The sequence below is a fragment of the Equus quagga genome, chromosome 6, assembly GCF_021613505.1.
Source record: "Equus quagga isolate Etosha38 chromosome 6, UCLA_HA_Equagga_1.0, whole genome shotgun sequence".
Classification (NCBI taxonomy): Eukaryota; Metazoa; Chordata; class Mammalia; order Perissodactyla; family Equidae; genus Equus; species Equus quagga.
The window spans coordinates 100,985,696-101,000,395 of NC_060272.1; the positions used below are offsets into that span (position 1 = coordinate 100,985,696).

At 39.1% G+C, this 14,700-nt stretch overlaps 1 protein-coding gene across 1 annotated transcript in view; it reads left to right on the plus strand.

Moving 5' to 3' along the window:
- Positions 1–14,700, plus strand: part of TRPM3 (transient receptor potential cation channel subfamily M member 3) — a 273,663-nt gene that overhangs the window by 50,616 nt on the left and 208,347 nt on the right. The window contains exon 8 of the mRNA XM_046663892.1: positions 12,265–12,339. Within this exon, the coding sequence (XP_046519848.1) occupies positions 12,265–12,339 (75 nt within the window). The remainder of the gene's footprint in view (positions 1–12,264; positions 12,340–14,700) is intronic.

Below are 14,700 nucleotides of genomic sequence, written 5' to 3' on the forward strand. Positions count from 1 at the left end.
CCAATGTCAGGGGAATTGGAACAAGTCCTTCAGAAGCAGTATCTAAAGTAGCACGAATCATCAGGGCTGTGTACTCTCTTTCCAGCCATGTTCAGCTCGAGTAGTAGAATAGGCATAGAGTTGGGTTGAGCATCTGCTGGGATTTTGCCTGGAAGGTAGGAAGGAGGGAGAAAGAGGCAAGGGAGTGAGCTATATGTGCTCCCTATACCTGTATCCCAAGAGCATCATCAGTGTCTGTGGATGAAAGCAACATGGTGGCCGACATTCAAGAGAACATAAAAGCATTCATCTAAAAGATCAGACTGAGGTGCAGAAAAGTGATTAAGAGAATTATGAAAGGTGACCCACACCTTCCATTAGTATGGCAAAGCATCAGGTATACTAAGTTTGGACTATTTAAATAAACAAAGGTCTATAATAAACAACTCTACATGTTTATTGCTGTTCACATATTCATATAAGTTGGATCAACTTAGCACATTGCTGGGAACACAATAGCTGCTCAATAAACATATGTTAGCTGAAAGACTGAGTACCAAGGGACTGCTCTAGAAAGTAGCACATGAGCAGCTTAATGAGACCTTAAAAATCCTAAGCATATTTTCTGCATCCTTTTTTTTTTTTTCTGCTGAGGAAGATTTGCCCTGAGCTAAATCTGTTGCCAATCTTCCTCTTTTTCTAATGTGAGCCACTGCCACAGCATGGCAACTGACAGACAAGTGGTGTAGGTCTATACTCAGGAACTGAATCTGGGCACTGAAGCAGAGCGTGGCAAACTTAACCACTAGGCTACTGGGGCTGGCCCCATTTTTATTGTTTAAAAATTTCGAAAAAAACCCCCAAAATTAGAAAATATCATAATAACCCTCTGTATCCTCACTCAGCCTCTACATATAGCAGCCCACAGCCAATCTTGTTTTTCTCTATATCTACCCATGTAAATCCTCCTCTGGATAATTTTGAAGGAAATCCAGACAGCATGTCATTTCATCCATAAATATTTCAGTACCAAAGCATTTTTTTAAACTTATGTTGGCCACACATACAATAGATTCTAAAAGTATTTCCCCAATTCAGTAGCAACATAGAGGCTAATATTGATTCAAGAATTCTTTAACAATTATTTCCAATACTACTAACTAGGAACTACACTATTCCATGCTAAAATTCATCTAAAAGTTTGACAATCATGTTTTCTAGTCCCAAGTTTTACTCTTAGCTGGCCAGAAAACATTTAAAACAAATATTACATTGGAAGTTTACAGAAGATTAGAAAACTCCTCAGCAACTGTGGCTTTCTTTTAAGAGTTTGAAAGGAAGAACATAACATTTGGGAGAAGAGGATGCTTTGCCTATTGCTGGTGGTATAAGCTGAAAGTGGCAGGAGACCTGGGAGTTCAGATGGTCCTGGCTGTGTGACCTTGGGCAAGTTACCGTATTTCTCTCAGACTTTGTTTCTGCATCTGTGAACCCGGGAGAGTAATTCCCCACAGCGTGGTGATTAAATGAATCTAAATATGACAGGATTCTGCAAGGTGGCAGTTCAGGAAGATTGGTTGCCTTCCTGCCTGCTCAGTGGTACAGTGGTCCCCCAGTGGGAAACCATGTCCCCTGTTTATATAGCCCAGCTGCCGTAGGTTCCCAACCTGAGACCCAGACCCTCTCCTTTGAAGCCTATTGAAGTCCAGGGTGTTCATCAGAGTATCTTTACCACAGTTGAACCTGGCTCTGCTTGTGAAGGAGAAGCCAGGTATCCCTGTAATCACAGAAAGGATCCAAAGGGAAAAATGACGCTCAAAATTACGTCCTGGCACATATGATCAAGCCTCTGTTAACATTACTTGTTAAAGAGTAATTGACTTAAATTCTTGGTCATTATAGCAATAACTAGAAAACTCTTTTTTTCCCCTACGTTGTTGAAAATATATTCTAAACTGTAGTTGTTCCTCCTGCCCAAGTAAACAGAGTGTAATGGAGAAAATTTAATCTTTCTTTAGAGATTCAAGCTATTTCAGTGTCTTGGAGAATTCCTCACGAATGACAGCTAGGATTGTGAAGGACTCCACTTGGCGGAGGGATCAGAACTTGTGCTAAATGTGGATTGGCCCAGAATATATCTTAAAGTTTAGATTCGGGCCACTATCAGCTTTTCTTCTTGTAATTTACCATTTTTTCCAGAAAGGAGATTGAAGGAAAAGGACAGGAGTCTAGCTCTCTTTGGGCTCTATTTGATTAGCATATCACTCCTTTGTGTTTGAATTTTATTTTAGGTTTGGTTGAATGCAAAGTTTTATTTAGATTGCATATCTAATTATATTATGAACATTACCTTTGGTTGTAGGAAATTTCATGACTGAGGCTAGAATTTTCAGACTTTGTCACCTCCCTTCCATATAGTGAAATCTACATCAGACTCACTCCAGTCCACGGGATTATTTCCCTATGGCAGTCATTCTAGATACACGTATTTTGTGATATTAATTGATGGGGGTGTCTGGGTAGGTTTAGATTTCCATAACCAGTGCCTTTGTTATTGTCAGGGTTTGCGTGAAAGAGAATTTGATGCTCTGCTCTTTCTATGCCCCAGAGTAATGACTGACATTTGTGTGTGGTTCCTCTGATGAAGCCACCAAGAGTACTTTTCTCTAAAGCAGCAGATTAAAATGGGCTTAGCTTGGCATTTCTAAGTAAAGAAGCAGCAGAAATCATTGCAGAATTCATAAAACATAATCAAATTTGGTATTTGAGGATATTGCTATTTAGAATTCTCTGGAAAAAAATATGTTTTATTATGCAGTCCCTAAGCCAACACACCAATTCATATATGAGTATGTGCTTACTCACACAAACTAACAAAATTAATAATGATAATAATATCTCCCAGTAGTACAGAATCTCATTCCTGATAAGTTATGCTTTATTGTGGGAACAAATATTTCCCCTTTCCACTGATTTGTATGATATATGAGCCACGTGAATGTACTAATGCACAGAGTAAGGCAACATTGGCAAAGTCTAGTTGGTTACAGGAGATTTTATTTTTAGAAGCTCATCTCTGTGAGGTGACACACACCAATTTAAAGCACTCTGTTTCGGTGAAATTCCCATAATCAGAAAGAAGCACTCATGACATTTGCATCCTAGATCCTTTACCACCATTTTTAGTGGTGATTCTAAAACATGGCTTCATAGTTCTCAACTAGGTGACACTACCTTCCCAAGGAGGCGTTTAAAAATATCAAGAGGATTTAGGGTTGGCACAGTTTCTGGTGCTCCTGAATGGCATGGGAGAGGGGGCAGGAATGTTAATATTCTACCACTTTCAGGACAGTTTCACATGAGGAATTGCCTGGCCCAAATGCCAATCACATCCCCAGTGTGTTTCCTTGAGTTTTCTTTTTCTTTTCTTCAAATATTTCCAACAGCCCACACCTGATTCAGCAGGGCACAGCGTTCCAAGACACTCTATCCTCAGTTAAAGGCATTTGTAGAAGCAGGAGCAATAGTAAGCCAGTGGTGAGATTCAAAATATTTAACGACCTGTGAAGACTTTGGTACCCTAAATCCACAGCACAGGCTGGATGTCAGCCCTGGTATCTCCTTCACATCCTGATGTCACTTGCTGTTGTGAAGTCCTTCGTTATATCTGACTTCATTTGCTCTGAATCTGTTCTCTCCTGGGCAAGGACCAAAGTCATCATCTAGGCTAGAGCTCTCAGCATACTTGAAAACTGTAAATGGACTTGAATTGCCCTTTCTGCCACAATGGCTGTAAGGAAGCTGTTTTTCATTTGAAGAGACACACCGACCTGCTTAACAGGCAGAACTGACTCATGGAGTAAATCAGATCAGAATTTCCAATTCGGCAGGAGCCGCTCTGAGCACCACTGCCTTATAGTTTCAGGCTCAGTGACTCCAGAAATGTGCTCAACCCTGGGAGCTCTTCTGTCAGTTCTTGATGCTCAAAGAGATCCCACCGTCCACAGTTATTAGCTGATTTGGGGGTCCATGCGGAGGCCCAGAAATGCAGTTGCTTTACCTGTAGGCCCCTGGAGAGCCTACTCACTAGAGCTCATTGCCCAGAAAATATTTTAATAAATCAAAGTTCTAGTAGAATAAAGAGCTCGAAATAGACTACAAAGAGAACTCTAATTTTTAATCTATAAATTACTGAGAATTATGTAGGAAATAAGGGAGCAGGGCAGTAATAAATCTTGAGATGAATGAATAAATTCATGAAATAAAACACTATGAAGCAGTGCTTTTAAAAATTCACACTCCACTTCAGGTACAAGTCGTTTCTCTGGGCTGTGTAGATTCCTTATACATATTAGTATTTTTCTATTGTTAAATTATGAAGCCAACTTACCCTGAAAATTTGACATAGATTATCTAAAGAGTACCATGAGATCCTTAATAGATTTGCCAACCTCTCCGATACCAAAACTAATGTTAATGCCGTGCGTAGTAGGCGTTCAATAAAGAGTTGTCAGTTGAGGATAAATATATTTAAGAGATTTAATTGACCCAGTCATATTATTATGAGAAATGTGTGAATTTAGAGTTTCAAAGAAATTCCAAAAGCTTTAGCAATGGCAACATCATTGAAATAGTGTACAGCTTCCCAGGAGGCAATTTTAAAGGATTGCGGTCATTTATATATAAATAAATTGTAAATCATAAATACGACATAAATTACTTATTTTTATTCTTATTGTGATTGTTGTCAGTCTCATTTCTTTGTCTGTATATCAAATACAGAGAGGCCAAGCCCAAAGTGGTCAAGAATAGCACAGAGAGGGAGGCAGATGGCAAAGGGAAGATAGAAAGTATGAGTTACTAATGAGAATTTTCTTTGGAGAGGTTTCCATTTTGGTGTAAGTTTGATATCCATACAGGAAGAGATTAGAGTTGGCATGAGACCATCAGGTCCCTTGCCCGTGGTTGACATTGCAAACCTAGCCTGATGCTTTTCCCCACTGAGCCTTGATACAGCTTAGAAGCATTTTGCGTTAGTTAGGACACAGGTTCTGCTGCTGTGACAAAGACTCAAAACAATGGATGCCTAAATGAGACAGCAGTTTATTCCTTATGCGTATGTTACTCTGAGCATGAGTCCAGATCTGATGTGGTGGGGTGGCCTCAGAGTGCTGAGGACTCAGATTCCTTCTTTCTGTTGCTCTGACCATCCCCCTTTTCATGGTTCATGGGAGCTCCCCATCACATCTATATTCTACCCAGAGGCATCAGGGAAAAAGAGCTAGGGAAAGGCATAAGCCTTCCCTTTAAAGGCATAGTGAGGAAGCATGATTTTGGCTTACATCCTGTGTGCCAATATTTGGTCACATAGTCCACACCTAGCTAAAAGGGGATTTGAAAATGTAGTCTTCATCCTGGGTGAACACATAGCCAGCTAAAATTCTATCACTATGAAGGAAGGGAAGAATAGATATTAGGGGACAGCTGACTGTTTTTGTCACACCTTTTCAACATAGCAGTCTAGATGGTCATTAAGAATTGGCTAGAGTTGGCACATGAGTCTGGCATTCGTAAGTAAGCCACGCCTATGTGTTCCAATATGTTCATTGAAGAACCCTGCCCGTCAAATCACTCCTATAGCATATGCTTCATATCTTGCCCTTTCACGCTTCACCTGAGAGCTTTTAGTGATACGTAGTTGAAGAGTCTTGCACTGCTCTGATAATTGCAGTTTCCACTTGAAATCAAATTGAGACAAGCTGCCTAAAATTATATGAGTAATTTTAGACCATCCTGGTTTAAATTTTTAAGTTAATTAACTCAAACAAATCCCCATAGAGTCAAGATAATTGCATATGCCACGCTCTGCACAATGCATGGGCCTTCCATAATGGATCCTTGGCCACATATTTTGTTGCACATCATTTGGTAACATTTTAAATCCCAAAATATTAAAAATAAATAGGCAGATTCTGTGTTTCTATGTCACTGAACTCTTGATATTAATGTTGCAAAGATGAATCCTGGAAAATAATTCTCACATGACCTACACAAGACTGTCATCTTGGTAACAGCAGTAGAATGGAGATTGGTCGGCCTCTCAGATCCATGAGGATCTGAGGAGGATTTCCTGAGGAGGAAAGGTTGCAAATGGGTCTTGGCCCTGTTGGGGAAAAAGGACAAGAGACTGTCTTAGGGAATAAGAGCAACCTATTCTCCAACTCTGTTGAGAAAACGTTTGAGGAGACCCGATGAGCAGATGAGTCTGTGAGGGATTTAATTCAATTTGACATTCCTACATTTTAATAACCCCTAGGTGATAACTAATAATTTAGCAAGATTCAGTTGAAGGGCTCTGGAAACCTTCTGAATGCCAGTAAGTATGTAATTGAGAGTATTTGCTGACACTGACAGTTATAAAAGATTAATTAGTAGAGCTTCTCTTAGTAATTGGTGAATTGCGTCACCTTGTTTTAGAGACCGAGATACACTAGGCACTAGTGACCCAACCCTAGTTAGTTTTCCTTTTGATTTTAGCTTGTGTTATTCGATAAAAACTAAAAGGTAGAGCTACAGCCAGTTGGGTGTTCTTTCCATCTTGATAGGTGAATAAAGCCTGGGAGAGTCTATTGTCTTACAGATTTAATGAAACCACAGGCTAGTGCCTTGGAAATAAGCCTCGCCTTTCCTCTCTGGATCCTCTACATGCAGAACAGTTTCTCTGCCTTGTTTCTGCTTTTCCCTTCACCTTTTTAGAATACCAAACTCAGAGCTGTTGTGACTTTCCATTCACACAAGCTAAGTTTCTGTAGAAAATAGATTCAATGTCTAGAAACCCCATTAGAAAATACTAGAAACAAATTTAAAAAACAAATGACAAAGCAAAGTAAATATTTGCAACCGTGAAAAAGGCCTAATTTCCATAAAAAGCAAAGGGAAGCCACAAATCAGAAAGAAAAATGGGAAAAACTCTGTAGGAAAATGGGCAAAATATATCAAGAGGAAAATCATAGGGAAGAAAATATAAATGCTCAACCTCACTCATAATTAAAGAAATGAAAATTAAGACAGCAATGAAATGTTTTTTAACCTATCAAATGGGTGAAAACCAAAGTTTAAAAACACCTAGGGTCCATAAATGTATATGGAAATATGTACTCATACATTTTGTTGGGTGTTCAAATATGGGCAACCTTATTTGGAAGACAATTAAGCGACCCCTATTAAATTTTAAATGTGCATAGCCTTTGGCCCTGTAATTTTACTTCTAGGAATTTAATCAATGCATGTTTATTGTAATATTGTTCACAGTAATAAAAATGGAAATACCTAGAAATTCACCAATAAGTGACTAATTAAACAAATTATATATAGACATACTGTGAAATACTATGAAATTATTATGAATAATGCAGTAGCTCCGTTTAGGCTTATATGGAAAGGTATCCAAGGGAGTTTTTTTCTCTTTTCTTAAGTTAAAAGCCTGCTGTACAAGCATACAACTACAAGTTTATAATCACATTTATGTTTCTTTAAAATATATATATATACTCATAAAATATCTGAAAGGATATAGATGAACAATTACTAGTTACAACTTCTAGGGAGTGAGACGAGGTGGGAGAGGTAAGAAGAGAACTGACATTTTTCACTCTCACAGTCATCCACCCTTACCCACGGCAGATATGTCCCAAGCCCCCCAGTGGATGCCTGAAACCATGGATAGTACTGAACCCCATATATACTCTGTTTTTTCCTATACATACTTACCTGTGTTAAATTTTAACTTATAAATTGGCACAGTGAGAGCTTAATAATATCTGATAATGAAATAGAACAATTATAACAATATACTGTAATAAAAGTTACCATAGATCTTAGCAGCCTTTGTGGCCAATTTCTTTTCTTTCCTTATTAAGTTGAGAACTTTCATCTTTTCACTTAAAAGAAGCACTTTATGGCTTCTCTTTGGCATACCTGAAGTGCCAGCATCATGACTCTTGTACTTTGGGGCCATTATTAAGTAAAATAAGAGTTACTTGAACACAAGCTCTGCAGTACTGAGACAGTCCCTCTGATAACCGAGACGGCTACTAAGTGACTAATGGGTGGGTAGTGTACACAGCGTGAATACTTTGGACAAAGGGATAATTCACAGGATGGAGCAGGAAGGTGTAAGATTTCATCACACTGCTCAGAACAGCATGCAATTTAAAACTTATGAATGGTTTATTTCTGGAATTTTCCATGTAATATTTTCAGATTGCCGTTGATCATGAGTAACTGAAACTGTGGATAAGGGGGGACTACTGTATACCTTTTAAAAACTTCTCAATGTTGTTTTTTTACAGTGAGCAAATAATAGCTTGTACAGTAGAAAGGAAGGAAGGAAAAGAGAGAGATGGAGGGAGGGAAGAAGGGAGGAAGGAAAGAAGGAACAAAGAAGGGAAGGAGGGAGGGAGGAAACCTTTGGAAGTAGTCAACCTATCCACGTAATGTAGGAGTTTGGTGTCTTCCTCCCTCAAGTGTATGTATATCATTCTTACCCAGAAGGTAAGAAGCCAGTGCAGCTGTGTTTGTTACATCTTGTTTTCTCTTGCTCGCTCAATCTCCTGGCAATCCTCTGCTCTTTCGAAGACAAAAGGAAAGAGTCAAGTCAGGAAACCTAAGGGAGAGGCTAGTTAGATCCTGGTAACCTAAGGACATATTATAAAGAATAATATTCTCAAATCATATATAAAGGATATGTATAAAAATTATGAGACCAATGTAGCAGGTTTGATGCTCACATTGGATAATGGCTGAAATCAGAACCAGAACTATCTTCCCTATTTGGAGTTGGTGAATGACAAAACAGCCTAAATTTATTTCCATTCCTTAGCCATAACTACATATTCTGTTATAATGGGGCTACTGAAAATGCTCCACTTTTATATCCCTACCATGAGTACAATCTAGTAGAACCAGAATTGTTCATTTTTCCCTTTCTCATGCTCCTGGGCATGCCAAAGTCCACCTCCCCTCTCCCTAGGTCCTACTCCCTGCAATGAAGCTGGCTCGTTCAATGGCTGTTTCATGTTGAAAATTGTCTGTATGCTCACAGTGGAAAAAATGGCTGCCACTACATTCTTTACTCCACTAAACCATATAGAGCCAAAATACACATCAAAAGTTCTTCAGCTTTTCAAAATATGGCAAAAATGAGAACTTGATATGTCACTTAAAATAAAGTGACTGCTGTTTCTGTTGTATTTTCCCTTGACAGTACTTCTATTGCTCTACCAGTATTTGCTTGTGTGCCTGCAATATACAAAGCACCACAGGGGTTGCAAGATAAATAAGGCATAGCTGTGCACTTGAAGAACTTAGAGTTTACCAATAAGTTCACAGTAACTAGTGTTTATTGAGGGCTATTCCAAACACTTTACAAAAAATAACTGATTTAATCCTTAGAACAACCCTATGAAGTGGAGACCAATATTATTCCCATTGATCAATAAGAAAACTAAAGCACCATGAGGTCAAGTAATAGGTCCAAGGTCAGACTGCTAGGAAGTGGCAGCTCATGTCCATGCCCCAACCACTGTGCTCTCCAGCCTCTCAGGATGCAAAGAGCTGCATTATAAGGCAGTCAAATGCCCTTGAATGATACAAAGTACAACAGGAATTCAGAGAGCATTTCTGGATGGAATGTTCATCAGGCTACGTGGCAGAGGTAATTGAAAGTAAGAATTTGATAGGTGGAATATAGGCAAGGGACTACAAACCATGCAGATGACAGCTTTCAACATCCAGAAATTTAGTGCACAGCATGTGGTCTAATTAAATTCATTTTCATTTTGCTTGTAGTAAATTGTTTATCCTATCTGCATAAGCAAAATTTCAGCTGCTAATAAAAATAAGGACGGCAAGTGAACTGGAGGTAGTTTTTTTAGGAAATAACGACAATCAAATTCCTAAGGAAAAGATGTATCTGTTTCATTGTTTCTCTTTTATCGACTCTCCTTAATAGAGTTATGTGAAGGCAAACTACAGAATACTGTGAGAAATGGGACATTATTATGTAGATATAGATATATATTTTATATATATATTATATACATTATATATATTATATAGATAGATAGATGTTATGTAGATATATAAAAATATCTATTTCATCTAGTTCATTGCCTTCATTTTCCAGACGGGAAAGTCCACTTGGAAAAGATCAAGTGTCTGCCTAAATTCATACAGTGAATTAATCGTCACGGCTTTTACCTGAACTTAGAATGCCACACTCCTAGTCTGCCGTTCTTTGCACAGCATAGTCACTACCTTAGTTTGGGAGGGACTTCTCATTCTATTTAACACTGCACCCGGGGAACTCAAATCAGAAAAGGTTCTCCATGCATCTGAGCAAGGAGCAAAAGCAGGGTACTCTGGGCATCAACTTCATTTGATGAAAAACCCTTTATTCTCCCATTTTTCTCCTTGAGACCATATTCTCCACTGTGTTCTGAAGGGTAGTTAAGGAAATATCTAGCCATTTAGGGTCACAATCAACAGACACCTGTTATCCAGACATTTTCATTTTTAACCATGCAACAAATCTGGCTGATCCTCACCAAAATGTCATTTTAACTTTTGTCCATTAGGGTTTTGGTAACCAGGGGGAAAAGGAAATAAACCGAAAATACCAGTGTGCTGTTCACTCTGCAGGGAAGATGAAGCTAAGCCAATCCTGTGCTGGGTTCATAAACAAATGCTTGTGCTGAATTTCCAGGAGGGTTTGTGGTGTTGTCTATTTGAGGCTTTGCTTGTAGTACTTAGCAAGCACTCTAGTTGTTGTACACTCATAGTTGTTGTAGACAGCCTGGGGAGGTGTGTGCTCCCAAGCTGAATTTATGTTCTCAGGAACATGCTAATTAGTAACTTTCTGGAAATATACAGTAGTTACCCTTGGCTTGTTATTTTGCAAACAATTAAGAATCCAGAGGAACTAACCCTTATATTTTGTGCTTTGAGGGATATTGCTTTGTGTTTTCGCCAGTGAGTACTTTCTTTTGAAAAGGCAGTTCTGCCAGGTTGTGGGCGCTGAGGAATTACCAAGTGATGTTCCTTGAAAAACGGGCTGAGACCCTACTATGCCATTCTTCAACCAGCTTCTCCCTCCCAACCACCAGCTCCCAACAATTGCCACAAGTTGAGGCTGCTCTGGAAGTCTGGCTTGATCCTAGGAAGCTAGGGCCAGAAGACCTAACTTGAGGATCTTAGTAGGGGCCCTCCAAAAATGTTGTTTCTACGGAAGGAACAAAAAGGGGCAGCAGCAGAGATTCTCCTCTGCTCATGGAATTCTCCTCTGAGGCCTGGACTTGAAATGAGATACGGCCTGAGTCATCTCTCCCAAAGCTAGCTTGCTTAGTAAGTTAAGAACTCCAGAGACATGATCTTACCATTAAATTTATCTCCTAGTTTGGGATAGAATAGCCAAATTAGTAGGAAATCTATTATAATGAAATGTCTTTGATGACGTTTATGAAGATAGATTGATAGATTCATACATATGTAGAAAGAAAGAGATATATGATCTATATGACAGACAGATAGAGATCTAATCTATATAACTCTATCTACTATGTATCTAATTAGTCATTTTTCTTGGCCAATGAGAGAAGGAGAAGAGAGGGAAATGTGGGGATCTCTTCAGTAAATAATACTTCTCACACTGAGAGACATATTGGCATTGCCTTCAATTCCTCTTTAAAAAGAAGAAGAATTAAGTAGATTAGCCTCTGAAAATGTACTTCTTTTAGTAGCTAACCACCTAAGAACAGGACACATATCTCCAAAAGTCAGAAAAATGTTTTAAAAAGAGGGAGGAATCCGGTCAGTCTTGGAAGACAGAGAATTGAAAGATTCATAATTATTATTATTAATATAAAGACAGCTAACATTTCTTGAGGATTTACTAAGTGCTAAGCATTGTTTACCAGCACTTAACATGGAGTAACTCATTTAACCCTTTCACCACCACAGCCATTATCTAGTCTGAATCGCAATAATGAAGGATATTTCCTCCAGCAAAGGGGATGCTGATTTTAAGGACCTGTTTAATTGAAGGAGTGTTGAGACAAGATAGAGCTGGCACGGAAGAGCTGTTGGATGCTTTGCCTAAGTCTCAATGCGCACCTTGGGTTGCCATCACATGTATAAATTTATATAAATTGGGTCATCAGTCTGCTTTAATAAATGTGTATCCGACCATTGGGTTGTAGAAATTTCAAAGATTTTATTTTTTGACAGGATGCCTGCCGTTTTTCTCTCTTGACTCCCGCTTGTTTTATTCATTTTGGGGTAGTTGCCAATTAGACCCAATTGGTAAGTATAATTAATGGACAACATGAATTGCCTCTTAAACCCCAACCAAGAAAATTAACCATAGAAGCATTCGTTTCCTTTAAAAATTCCTAACACTACCCCTCCTTCTGACTGTTGTTTATCTCCATCTCTTCTAAGACATCCAACCACATCAGAGATTAGTTACTCCCTATTATTCATCATCCTAAAATACCTCATAAAACAGGAAGGAGGGAAATAAGCATTTATTGAGATACTCGTATGTTCCAGGCACTATGCTAGGCACTGTCTCTTTTAATACTTACAAAAATCCTTCAAGGTAGGAATTACTATCTTCCTTTTTTATAGTTGACGAAACAGCATCTCAGAATAGTTCAGCCCTTGTCTTAAGTCCAGTTAGTGGCATGACCACGTGCAAACCTAAGCTAATATGATTCCAAAAACCTTGTTCTTTTCACCCCACATAGGGAAGCATGATTTCATTAAAAAAGAGACTCCTCTAAAACTTTGTGACCTTGGAGGATTTGGAGGTCATTATTTCATTCAACAATTATTTGAACACAAACTCTATGCCAGACATAGGCTGAGTATTGGTTCGATTGGAATTAGTCATTGGCAGAACTTTGGGCAGAGGATGGTGGTTAGTGGCAAGATGGTGGAGGTCACAGGAGCAACATGAGGAGGAAGTAGGACGGGGTGATGACGTGGAGGGTGGGGATGGGGAGAAACAGAGGAGCTCCTGATCGTGTCCCTGTGGCTACAGTCTTTCTTCATGTGACTCGTGGACTTCCCTTTGTCATCCTATGCCTGAGAATATATGAAGGAGGCTGGGAAGGCAAAGGGACGTTCAATTGTCATCACTGGCATCTTTTTTGATCATTGCACCATCATCAAATATGTTGGGGTAACCATGACATGAAATTTTCCATCATTGAGCCTATAAATGTTCCATGAAATAGATAACAACTCTACAAGTTGAAGGTCTTAGCAGAACTTCATCCAGGGAGCCCAGAAAGTAGGAAGCGGTGAAGTTATACTCTCAAAGACCAACAGCCCTGGGTTCAAACCACATGACTTGAAAAGGAAGTTACACTTCCTCCAGCAAGTTACATGTGTATCAGGAACATCTCATTGCCTTCTACGGACAATCTAACCCATCCAGCCCAATCATTCAGACTTTCTACCACCTGTAGTCTCAACCAATCAAGTAAAAGACCATCCAAATTGCAAATACCAAATTCATGATCAATTGACTTTGGACTGTAATGACTTGCTATTTTTCAGATGCTCTCAACTGAACGTGTTGTTCAAAGTTTTTTCTGCCTTTTAAAGAATTTTTCCTCTGAAGAATAGGTTGTATGAAGAAGACTGCACAGTTTAAACATCTGCCCTCTCTTAATCTTATGAATTAGCTTGGCACAAGTTGGCTGTGCCGCTGAAATGCTTCTCATGCTTGTTAATGAAAAGCCACATTGTCAATCAAGATAATAATGGAGTCAAAAGAATAATGTTGGAAGGGTAGAACACATTTTAGCAAAACCTGTTTCTTGGCGTTTGCCTGTCTTGTTTATCTGACTTATTTGCCAATTCAAGCTAGGAGCTCTCTTTTTTTTAGGAGAGAGCCTTTTCTGAGTTAGAATTACTCGTTCAGGGACTCGGACGGTTCCTGTAAACAAATGAGTCTGAACAGGGGAACTGTCTCCCATTTTGATAAGATCTTGTAGGTTCTTTTACATTCAGGGAAGAATGCTGAGATCTCCCTTCACATTGGAAAGATTTGGGTTGCAAATATTTTCCTGGCATTTTGGTCTCAAAGTCAGCAAAGTTTACTGTTGCTGGTCAGATCTAATAGGTTCCTATCATGATAACATAGACCTTGACGGGACCCAATCTCTTCCTTGTTCCACTTCTAACCAAAAGACCTTCTGTATTGTTTCATCTGTTGTTTTTCTAACTTCTCCTCCTTCCATAATGCATTTGGACCTTATGTTCCACACATTCTAAGCTACTTGCAGTTTCCCTTGAATGACATACCCCATCGGATGTGGTTTAGTCCCATTTTGACATTTGCTGAAATTCCAACCTCTCCCCAACTCTCCTTTTTGACAAAAACCTACACTCCAAGTGGCAGATCGAAAATCTTCTCTTCTATGAAATCTTATCGGTAACCTCACACACATACACCCCACGATCCTCCTAGGCTCAATTTTCACCACATCCTTCATGTTCCCACAGCATTCTGTGTAAACATCTGTCTAGCACCACCTCTTTTGGTAGAGTGGTTATCTATCTACTTGCCTCCACTGCCCCCCATCCCCTGTAGATTGTGAGCTCCTTGTGAGCAGAGCCCGAGTCGTCTTCATTTTTGTCATCCTGCAAACC